This window comes from Lutra lutra, chromosome 6 (assembly GCF_902655055.1).
Source record: "Lutra lutra chromosome 6, mLutLut1.2, whole genome shotgun sequence".
NCBI classification, from domain to species: Eukaryota; Metazoa; Chordata; class Mammalia; order Carnivora; family Mustelidae; genus Lutra; species Lutra lutra.
The window spans coordinates 71,072,678-71,084,824 of record NC_062283.1 but is presented as its reverse complement, the minus strand read 5'-3'; the positions used below and the strand labels follow the sequence as shown (position 1 = coordinate 71,084,824).

The 12,147-nt window shown below is 35.6% G+C and overlaps 1 protein-coding gene across 4 annotated transcripts in view; it reads left to right on the top strand.

Moving 5' to 3' along the window:
• The window catches only part of CEP85L (centrosomal protein 85 like), a 223,684-nt gene extending 215,917 nt beyond the window's left edge, over positions 1–7,767 (top strand). For all 4 annotated transcript variants that reach the window (XM_047732071.1, XM_047732070.1, XM_047732072.1 and 1 more), the window contains one exon: positions 3,013–7,767. In XM_047732071.1, coding sequence (XP_047588027.1) covers positions 3,013–3,176 — 164 coding nt within the window. In that variant the 3' untranslated portion in view covers positions 3,177–7,767. The remainder of the gene's footprint in view (positions 1–3,012) is intronic.
• Positions 7,768–12,147: the final 4,380 nt, after the last annotated feature.

The window sequence follows — 12,147 nt, the reverse complement described above, 5'->3', positions numbered from 1 at the left end:
TTTGGTACTGTGTTGTATAAGTTCTTTATATATTTTGAAAATTAACCCTTTATCCAGTATATCATTTGCAAATAACCTTCTCCCATCTTGTAGATTGTCTTTATTTTGTTGATGGTTTTTGTTTTGCTGTGCAAAAGCTTTTCATTTTGGTATAATCCCAGTAGTTTGATTTTGCTTTTTGTTTCATTTGCCTGAGAAGACCTATCTAGAAAAATGTTTCTATGGCCTATGTCAAAGAAATTACCACCTGTGTTTTCTTCCAGGAGTTTTTTATTGGTTTCAGGTCTCATATTTAGGTCTTTAATCGATTTTCAGTTTATTTTTGTGTATAGTCTAAGAAAGTAGTCCAGTTTCATTCTTCTGAACGTAGCTGTCAAATTTCCCCAACACCATTTGTTGAAGAGATTGTCTTCTCCACGTTGTATATTTTTGCTTCCATTGTCAAAGATTAATTGACCGTATAAGCATAAATTTATCTCCGGTCTCTCTCTTCTGTTCTGTCGATCTATGTGTCTGTTTTTGTACCAGTACTATATTGTTTTGATTACTATAGCTTTGTAATACATCTTCAAATCTGGGATTGTGATACCTCTACCTTTGTTCTTTCGCAAGATTGCTTTGGCTGCTTGGGGTCTTTTGTGGTTCCATACAAATTTTAGGATTGTTTCACAAAATTTGTGAAAAGTGTTGGTATTTTGACTGGGATTACATTAAATCTGTAGATTACTTTGGGTTGTATGGATATTTTAACAATATTAGTCCTTCCAATCCATGAGCTTGCTATATCTTTCCAATTTGTTGGTGTTCAGTTTCTTTCATCCATGTTTTAAAGTTTAGGGCATACAGGTCTTTCATCTCCTTAGTTAAGTATATTCCTTGGTATTATATTCTTTTTGGTGCAATTGTAGATGGGATTGTTTTCTTAAGTTCTCATTCTGCTTCTTCACTATTAGTATATAGAAATGCAACGATTTCTTTATACTTCTATAATTTTGTGTCCTGTGACTTTACTGAATTCATTTATCAATTCTTTGGTAAGTCTTCAGGGTTTTCTGCAAAGAGTGTTATCTACAAACAGTGTAAGTTTTACTGATTCCTCAATAATTTGGGTGTTTTTGTCTCTCTTTTTGTATATTTTCTCTTAGTAATCTTACCCATGTCCTTTTGCTTTCTTTTAGTGCTGTCCTTTTGACCCATGCAGACATTTATCTCTTCCCTGCCTAGAATGGCCCCCTGGGCTCTTGTTTATACTTTCCTTTTATTAGAGCCAGTTATTCTATAGGCATCATAGGACTCAACTATGTCCAATAGAGAACCTACTTTTCTTCCCTCCCTAATCCTGCACCTCACTAGTGGTGCCAGTGAGTAGCACCACTATCCACCTGTCCGCCCTAATCCAGATTTTTCTCCACCCTGTTCTTTCCTTCATCTGGGTATGTCCTTTGCCTAGTCCCTAACCCCTATATAACTTAGGATGGTTGAGCTCTATCATTTCTACCAGTCCCTTCTTAGCATTCATTCCTTCCATTACATCTCCATTGCACTGTTGCCTTAAATGAAGCTTTCAAAGTCCTTCACCTGGACTGGTCTCTCTGTCCACTGTCTTGCCCACTTTCCCCCACTAATCCATTTTTGTCACAATGCTGCCAGAGTGATCTAACCTAATGGTAATTCTGATTTCCAAATATTTACAGTCCCCTAAAATAGAGATAGGTAGGTCTCACATGCCTCTTTAGCTTTATTTCTTGACCCTTGCCTTCATAATTTGTGTTCTGCCATTTTAGAGCTGGTTACTTACTTTCTTGAAGTTTCTCAGATTCTTTGGTTTTCTGCCTTTGTGCCTTTGTTCATTCTGCATCTTGGCCCATCCAATGAACCTGCACCCTCTCCAGTTAGGCTGGTTGTTCTCTGTAGCCTGTGTATGGTGGTAGGACACCTACAGTACTTAACTGTGCTTACTTGTTTATGAAGTATATGTAAATCATTAAGAATAAACCACTACATCCATTATTTTGCTGGCCTTTCCATCTAGCATAGTGCCTGGATCATGGTAGGTGTTCAGTTAGTGTTTGTTGAATTAACAAATAAGTTAATCTGACTCTTACACCTCCAGTAAGCTACCAATGCCAGTAAAGGCATTGGAAAGATTTATTTATTGATTTATTTATAAAGATTTTATTTATTTATTTGACAGAGAGAGAGGGGACAAGGAGGCAGAGAGGCAGGCAGAGAAAGGGGGGGGAGGCAGGCTCCCCACTGAGCAGAGAGCCCAATGCAGATCCCAGGACCCTGAGATGGTGACCTGAGCTGAAGGCAGAGGCTTAACCCACTGAGCCACCCAGGTGCCCCAAGGAAAGATTTATTTTACAATTATTGACTCCATCTGCTTTAATATTGAGATGTACTGACAAAGAGAGGAACTGAGGTAAATAATTAACAGCCAGCTGACTCAGGGCCTCACCCTCCCCACCCTAGGTCATTCAGCCATTGGGCAGCTAGCCATCAGCCCAATTGAATTGCGTGGGGTTGTAGCATTCCACACACCACACATAAACATACATATATATACATATACATACATATACACACACGCTTACCAGATATTTTGGAAATTTATGCTTTCATGCTAATAAACCCATTTTGCAGTCTATAAAAATTAAAGCTATCACTCCTCAATACAGAAGTGATTTTCAGTTTTTTGTCAAGTCAGAATGAGTGCTGTAGTTGAGCTGGAGAGCTATTAGGGCATGCTTTTTCTTACTTTTGGAATGTTGTCATCCTTTAAACATGTTGAACATGTGTATTACAGTATGGATTTAATGGAATTTAATTAGCAAAAATTTAAAAGGAGCAGGTAAACAAGATCTATTTCATACTGAATGATACATTTAAACCTGAACCTGATTGGTATTCAGGATACAACATTGTATTTCTAATGATAATTAAGTTAAAATTCCTAAAATGCCTTTGGTCAAAAAAGTGTGAGACAGTCTCCATATTTTATTTCCACAGCAATGAACTGTTCAGCTGAAGAGACTGAGAATGACTATAGCCCAGAAACACTCAGTAAAAAATTGTCAGATGTATGCCAGTTACGGAGGGACATCGATGAATTAAGGACTACAATATCCGACCGCTATGCTCAGGACATGGGAGACAACTGCATTACCCAGTGATCAGCTCTTGGTTCCACAGCAATAACGACCCATTGTTAAATGCTGCTGTGTTACAGTTCTTCATATTTCTGTTTAGGAGCCATAATGGAAAGTCACAAGTGACATATAGGACTTTTTTTTTCTGTGGATTTGTTTTCCTGGGGGAGAAAGGGGATTTGATGAGGCTTCAAAGGGGGCTTATCTAATCAGGCCAAAAAACCAAATTACTATTTGAAAAATGTGATGAAGTGTACAAGAAAAACAAAAAATCTGTCTTCTCATACTACTGATTGTAGGACCAAGCTGTGAATAGTGCCCTTCAGATAAAGGGATAGGATTTCTTTTTATCTGTAGCTATGTGTGTGCGCACATGTGTGCACATGTGTGTTTATTCACAAAATTATAAGGATTTCTAGGGTCAAAGCAAAGCTTCCGAGAAAGGCACACACTGTTTATTCCTGTATTTCTTTTCTTTCATGTAGAAGCTTGTGTTGTTCTTTGAGGTTTTCAAGGGCTGGCTGAACAAGAGTTCCAACAGCAAGTACAGCTGGCAAAAAACCATGTGTCTTTTGAACAACCACTGTGCCGCGATGATGAGGTTGTGGGGTTGGGTTGATTTAGTACTGTGGGTAGGTCAGCTATTTTTCCAGAGTGATTATGGGTTGCCTTAGAGGTATGAAATTTTGATGTGATAATCTCTTCATTAGCATTGCAATTTATATCACAAGGCAACTTAACATAATTTGAACTAATTTTAACATGTCCCTTACTATTAACAATTTTTCACTTTCATGTATCAATGTAAACAAAGCCATAAAGAATTAATGCTAACCATCTAAAGCCATTGTTGTAAAAGAAGGATTAACAAAGTCACTCTGGAGCAATAGTTTATTTATCCAATTCTCACGTTTACATTTTAATAGTTTTGTATGTTTTAAAGTTAAAACTACTTTAAGAAAAAGCCAACCTGTATTCTTGATATCTGAATTATCACAAACATAAAACAGTACTAAAACCAGGTGATATTTCAATTATACTTATTAGGTAAAGTACATTAAAAACTGGGTTTTTCATATAATACAAGGTTATTTCTTCTTCTGGAGTACAGGATATCATTATGAAATGAAACTGATTTTTAAGTAGACATACAATTATTTAAACTTCCAAACAAGTATTTTCCTGTTTTATTTGGAATTGTGGGAGGATTATATGTTTTATTACTTTAGAACGTTTATTACATTCTTTTGAATACACTTAGTTATGGCAATTGTTGTTCTTTACTAACTGGTTTGTTTTCTTGATGCAACCAGGTCTCAAGTAGGGCAAGACCAAATAAGAGGTAGAAGAAATAAGGGGTGTGAATTCAACAGGATAATACTGTTTTGGGCAAGAACAGATCTCATGTCTGTTTCTGTTGCCAGGCTTATCTACTGGTATAAAGACCGCTCCTAGAAAAGATTTTTCTTAAATATTTTCAGCAGTGAAAACATGTGGGATAAAAACTTAAAGGAAACTCCCCAGGAAGACATTCAGTTCAGAATTTGGCTAATATGCAGCGCTCAGTAAGTTATTCTGTGGTTATGTTACAACAGTCAGTTATAATACATTGTAAGTACATCCAACTGTACTTTTGTTTAGTGCCTGAGTCCTCCCTACTCTTACTTCTTAGGATCTGGGCACTAAGAAATCAGTGCATGATAGTGATTCTGCATTCCAAGTACCTATGCTCATATGGAAAAGTCACTTGTAAGAACATGGCATTCTAATGTGTTCATTTGTTTTTTAACGTTGGTGGTTTGAAGACAATCAGGGAGTAGTAAATTTATACCAAAAATCTGAATCAAAGAACTCTGCCTTGTAAAAATATCTGTAAAAATGGGCCTTTATATTAAGAAGTAGATACTAGCATCTGAAAGAGATAAGCCACAGTGCAACACACAATATTCTTAACATTCTCTCTGAATAGAAACTCCAACCCCTCCCTCTCAGCTTCCACAGTTTGGGAAATAAAGGCACCCTAAGATGATAGTACTGATGTGCATAAATAATCACTGATTTGTGTCACTAGGTTCTTAATGTCTTCTAGGTTTTTAGTATATGTTTTTGGGTTTTATGGTTATTAGTGTTGTTTTGAACAAACTTTTGGTCATTTGCTTTAATTTACTGTAGACATATTTTTGTTTTCTGACTTGGGGTAAAAATATTTAATTTTTTAAATAAGTTTTCTTTTAAAACTTACAGAGTTTGACTTAATTCACATGTCTTGAGGTAAAAATGTGTTAATTTAGAAAATTGACTACTACTGGTGTATTTCCATTTCCAAAATGTCTACCTCCTCACAAATAAAAAAGGAAAATAAGATGTGATAGTTTAAGTATAACCCTGAGTTACAAAATTAATCTCTTGGAGTTTGGAGTTTGTGAAGGGACCTAGGTAATAAGTAGACAGTCTTGGAGGGAATATTTTTGGGGAAATGAAATAGTAGTATTCTATTTGTCAGCATTTAATTTTAATTTTATTTTTCAGAAAATTCCCCTTTCCCGAGATAACTTCTTCTGTTAGATTGTAATAATACTGGTATCTCATTGAAAACAAAGATTTGACTGTTAGGTCAAGTAAGATGGGCAAATAGAAACACTAAGTGTCTTATTCTAGTTTGAACTAGGATGTTCTCAGACGTTATTATACTGATATATGTCTGAGATGAAAATTAACCTAAATTTTGAAGTTGAATCTATTTGGGTGATTTCCTTAGATGTGAAAACTTTTTAATTATGTGAATTAAATGCTTGTCTTCTTAGGAAGTATCTCATGCAGTGTTAACATTTATTATTGGTCTTCTGGATTTTGAAGTTGAGATTATTCTGCCACAGCCACACTAAAGCAGGGATAAAGTAACAGTATCTCAGTAAAAGACCCACTTGTGCAGACAAAAATAACGGAATCAAAGGCACAATAGTTAGTTGTCTTTTCTTTTGATGTCTGAAGGATACTTTAGTTAAGCTGTTAGTAAATTTTCAGTGGCCTCTAATTTTAAAAGCTTAAGTAGTGACTAGATCAGTCATGCCTGGATTTCTTCTGTAAATAAGTGTTGTCCCTTTTTATATTTGAGATGGGATTCAGCATTTAATATTAACAACATTATTTTTTTGTGAAATTTATTTTGGTCATGACAGTTTAGTTAACTGAATTAGGCTTCTTTCAGTAGCTTATTAAAGACAATCTCAAGGGCTGCAAAGTGTTGCTAAAGTGGATATTGTACATTTCTAAGTCAGTAATGAGCTTATGAATTAATTTTGTCATAGTTCAAGACATTACTAGAAATCCCTTAGAGGATATTTTTAAAGGAACTACTTTGTTGTGAAAACGTTCTTTCCATATCAGTAATCGTTCATTGGATAACTTAGTAACCGAGAATTTGGGACTGTATTTTTACATAGCATAGTTCAGCTCAGGCACACCTTTAGTTTGAGTTATTGGCATTCTCTTATGTAGATTTCTATCATTATAGATATGTAATAATAAGCAATTCTCATAACCATGCTCACTCAGACTATATCATTTTTAACTGCCAGTAGCTGTAGCTCTCAGAGCCAAAGTTAATTCATTTTGTTTCCGTTTTTGACAATTTTCAGTGTTCACAAAACAAGAAAAATAATTTCCTGTTTGGTGAAAGAGTATAATTTCCAACTTTACCCCAAGATGCCATGGTGATATATTGCTGTATGATAATATTATACATTTAATCATGAAAGGGGAATGCTTTTGGATTTTTTTTTCTTACTTAAAAGAAGTACTGAGTATATTAATGTAGTTTCAAGTCAGTAAGTCATTAACAACACTCTTGCAGCTGCATACAGAGAGAACCTTTTGTGCCTTTTTGCCTGCAGTAAGCGTTCATTTCTGTTTTACATGAGTTATAAGAATGTTGATGATTATTGCACCTTGTTCTTCTGTAAATAGACCTGATTAAGGATTTTTTCTTAAGCAAGGAGCAGGTTTTCATTATTAGGATAGATACCTTAGGTTAGGAAACATGAGAGGATATATGTTTTTGGAGCCCAACCTTTCCCCAGTGTAGTAAGCAGGAACCTCCTCCCAGAATGTAGTTATTTGTGTGTATATGTGTGTACATATATGTATAAATATTTAAATACAGAAACATAAAGTTTGGCATCACAGTGGTGTGATGACAAGAAGTAGTAAGGTGCTAGCTAGGTGGTTACATTAAAAGCACAGCAGAGTGTATAATCAGTCGCTATGACTGGTGGTTTTTGTAAACTAGGTTCAGTTTTTGAACCACCCAGAATACCTCATGTGTAAATACAGAGTGGTCGTGACTTAATTGAAATACAGTTATTGTAAAAAGAATGTGAAGCCACTGGTTGGCTTATGCCTTCTGATCTATCATTCTTGCCTCTTTTTTTGTAAAGGGGTTATTTTTTTGTTTTTGTTTTTTAATAGGGTTTACAGCTAGAATTTTGAATGCCAAAGTTCTATTTATTAAATTTTAAAAAGTTTTCAATGTTAATGGCTAAGTATTTTTCCACTGGACTATTGTTTGTGATGTTGGAATTTGTATTTACAGAGAAATAAATTTTTTATAAAAAGATATATGTCTTTGGAAGTGCCTAATCTTAATATAAGAATGTATTTGAAATTTCAGACTCCACTGAATTCTCGAGGATAAGAATATGCTGACTTGACTTTTAGGTAAAAGCTTTCTATGAATACACAAGAGAATCTTTGACTAGAATACTTCTGCTTTTAGTCTGTCTTACAATTTCTTTTCAGTTACTGAAAAGCTTTTTCTCAGGGTCTTCCCAAGAAGGGCACTGAGATTTTCTGATGACAGGTGCCATAAATACCAAGGCATGGCTGTATTTAGTTTAGCTAATAGTGCTGTGTCGCCTTTTCAGTTTTTAAAATCCCTATTTAAATCAAGAGTTTTCTTTCTAGTTTTCCAACAGACAGCATTGGTTTCAGTTTTTATACTACCAGAAGGTTGAGCTGGCAAGTTAAATTTTTTCTATTTTCCCCCTTTTAATCAGAGGTTGAAACCTTATTGAAACATACACAAATACAGTATTGTTTAAAGGTTACTCTGCAGGGGTCTTGACATCTCAGCTTTAATCGTTTGCTAGCCTAGGCCCAGAGATGCCCTGTGGATGGCACCCTTGGTCCTTGTTTTAACACATATGGGTGGTGATAGCCTCAGTGTCTCTAGGAAGTTGGTTAATTTTTGGATTAGCAGTATCTGTTTGCAGTCCAACTAATTTGGCATTGCTGTCAGTCTTTTGTGAGACATCTAATTCAGTTAACAGAAGGACCACTTTGGAAATCATACATCACAAACCATTTCGGTTGCAAGCAAATGTCTTACAAATAAAAACAGAGTGGATAAAATCCTAGACTATTTTTAAGGTGATTAGTGAAGAGGTCTCTCCTTCAGAATGAAAGATATGATTACTTTTGATCTGGTTTTAAAAAAGTATTTTAATGGGGGGGGGAGTCAACAAAGAGCTTTTGATAGTGTGCATCCCAGTGATTTTGCCAATGGTTTGGGCTTCTCTTTATGCCAACTTCCCCTAACCAAATAGAACCATTCTGTGTGGAAACCTAGAACTCCGTTTAAAAGAGGCGTGAGATACCTTGTTAGTATTGGCACAAAATGGTGGGGTGTGGATCCAACAGAGCAAACATCCTTAGAAAATGAATGCTGTTGCATCTAACTTTAAGTTTGAGTGCATATATACACAATTTTGAAGAATAGTAATTTAAGCAGAAATAGTGTATACAGTCACATCCCTTTTAAACAAGCAAACAAGGTAATTTAATTTACATCTTGCATTCCTACACTGATCATATAGTCATAAAACAAGTGGTTAAACCTGTTTAATCACCTGTGCTTTAAAAATAATGCACAGCCTTCTGTGCCTTCTATATCATCAGCATCGGCATCATCATCCTCATTAATCAACATTTGAGCACATGCCAGCCAAGTATAAGGACCTTGCATAAATCATCTCATTTATTTCTCTTTATAATACTCTATGGAATAGAGTACTCTATGGAATAAGTAGGTGCTATTTTTATCCCCACTTAGACCAAAAAATTGAGCCAAAGAAAGGTTTAGTATCTTGAACAAGTTTGAACAGCTTGTAAGAGACAGAGCCATAGTAAGAACCAGGCCTCTTTAACTCCAAAACCTGACTCTAGACCACTCACTAGACTTCTGTTGCAGGTTAGTGCTCAAAATTAAACTACTCCTTCCAAAAGCTGCTTCCTAGTTGAGCTGCTACATTTCCATAAGTTATACCTTTATTCCAAGAATCATTTGTGGTGATTTCTTCCTTACATACCCATCCATATTAGTTTCCTATTCCTTCTGTAACAAATTTCCACAAACTTACTAGTTTATTGAAATGCAATTTATTAACTTACAGTTCTGGGGGTCAGAGCTCAAAAATGGTTCTCTCCGGACTAAAAATCCAGGTGTTGACAGGGCTATGTTCCTGTCTGTAGACTCTGGGGGAATGTTTCTTTGCCTTTTTTTTTTTTTTTTTTTTTTTTTTGTCTTCTAAGGCTTATTACATTCCTTGATTTATGGCCCCATTCTTCTCTCTTCAAAGCCCACAATGTCAGGCCGAGCCCATCTGACACTGCCATCTATTTGCTTCTCCTCTGCTGCCCTCTTCCCCTTTTAAAGAAATCCTGAAATTAGATTTGGTCCACCCAGATAATCCAGAATAATCTCCCTATTTTAGGGTCATAGTTGATTAGCAATCTTAATTCTACTTGGATGTAGAATGCAAGTAGACATTCTATTTCTCTTTGACATGTAATCTGACATGTAATTTCATAGGTTCCAGGGAATATGATGTAGATCTCTTTATGAGGGCTACTGCTATTATACCTTCCACACCATGTCCTAAACAAATAAATTGTCAAATCTTTAAAATTCTATTTTTTCCATTCTTTCACGTTTGTTTTGGGTACTTCATTTCTATTAATCTTGTTTGGTTTAGTTGAGACTCAAAACTACTCTAAAATAGATTTCAGATACTTGAGCTTTAAAAAAAAATTAAATTGGAACCTCCAAAGTCTCCTTTTAAGCTATATCGTTAATGATTCAGGTATTTGCTTAATCAAGGAAACACATGTAAGACCCCTGGTTTAGCTTCTAAAAAAACAAAAGCAAGTATTGTCTTTTTGGAGAATTTCTGAATTTTTAGAGCATTAGTATTTGTCAATATCTTACGTGCCACAGTCAGGATTTTTCTGATTCTTTCTCATGATTAGATAGAGGTCAAACATTTTTTTTTTTTTTTTTTTTTTGCCAGTCAACCAAATTTTTATTTATTTTTTTTATTAATTAATTTTTTATTTTTTCAGCATAACAGTATTCATTATTTTTGCACCACACCCAGTGCTCCATGCAATCTGTGCCCTCTACAATACCCACCACCTGGTGCCCCCAACCTCCCACCCCCCACCCCTTCAAAATTCTCAGATCGATTTTCAGAGTCCATAGTCTCTCATGGTTCACCTCCCCTTCCAATTTCCCTCAACTCCCTTCTCCTCTCCATCTCCCCTTGTCCTCCATGCTATTTGTTATGCTCCACAAATAAGTGAAACCATATGATAATTGACTCTCTCTGCTTGACTTATTTCACTCAGCATAATCTCTTCCAGTCCCGGAGGTCAAACATTTTTGGCAAAAATGCTACTTGGATGATGTATATTTTTCATCATATTTGGAAACTCATGATGTATCATTATTGGTGATGCTAAATAATCATCTTCAATTTTAACAGTCAAATAGAGGACAGGTGGCAAGGCTTTTGACCATATAAGATAGAGAGTTAGCCGGGTGCCTGGGTTGATCAGTTGGTTAATTGTCTGACTCTTGATTTCAGCTCTGGTCATGATCTCAGGGTTGTAGGATTGAACACCATGTCAGGCTTAACTATTTGTAATAATATAATTATCATGTTATAAACAGAAAATACTTTATGATTAAATTTATATACAGTGTTAAACCATGAAGATCTCATCTATGAGATAGTGACTAGAAGAGGCACAAGGGAAGTTCTGGGTTTCTGGGGTTGCTCTGCTTCTTGATCTGGGTGATATTTACACAGATGTGTTCACTTTGTGAAAATTAAGTGTACCTTTATAATTCCTGTGCTTTTCTATATGTGTGTATAATAAAAAGCTTACACTAAAAAAAAAAAGCAAGGAAATTTGGGAAAAATCAAATAGAATTTTTAGAAAGGAAAAATATAATTAAAAATTAAATGGAAGGGGCGCCTGGGTGGCTCAGTGGGTTAAGCCGCTGCCTTCGGCTCAGGTCATGATCTCAGGGTCCTGGGATCGAGTCCCACGTCGGGCTCTCTGCTCAGCGGGGAGCCTGCTTCCCTCTCTCTCTCTCTGCCTGCCTCTCCATCTACTTGTGATCTCTCTCTGTCAAATAAATAAATAAAATCTTTAAAAAAAAAATTAAATGGAAAAATTAAATAGCATATTAGGTATCGACAAAGGGAGAATTTGTAAACTGGAATATAGTAAAGAAGAAATCATCCAGAGAAGGAGGTTGAAAAACATGAAGAGTGTAATGACATAGCCTAATAAAAAAATTAATTAGAATTTCAAAAGGAGAAGATTGAGAAAATGGAGACTATGAAATATTTTTTAAAGATTTTATTTATTTTAGAGAGGGCATGAGCGGGGGTAGGGGATGGGGAAGAGGCAGAGGGAAAGAGAGTCTCAAGCAAGACTTTGTGCTGCACGCAGAGCCCGATGTGGGGCTTGATCCCACAAACATGAGATCATGGCCTGAGCCAAAATCAAGAGTCAGACTTTTAACTGACTGAGCTACCCAGGTGCCCTGAGAATATGAAATATTTAAAGAGGTCATACTTATTTACCTGGATAGTAAATTTTTCAGGATGGTACATTATATTAATTTTTGTATATTGAACCATCCTTG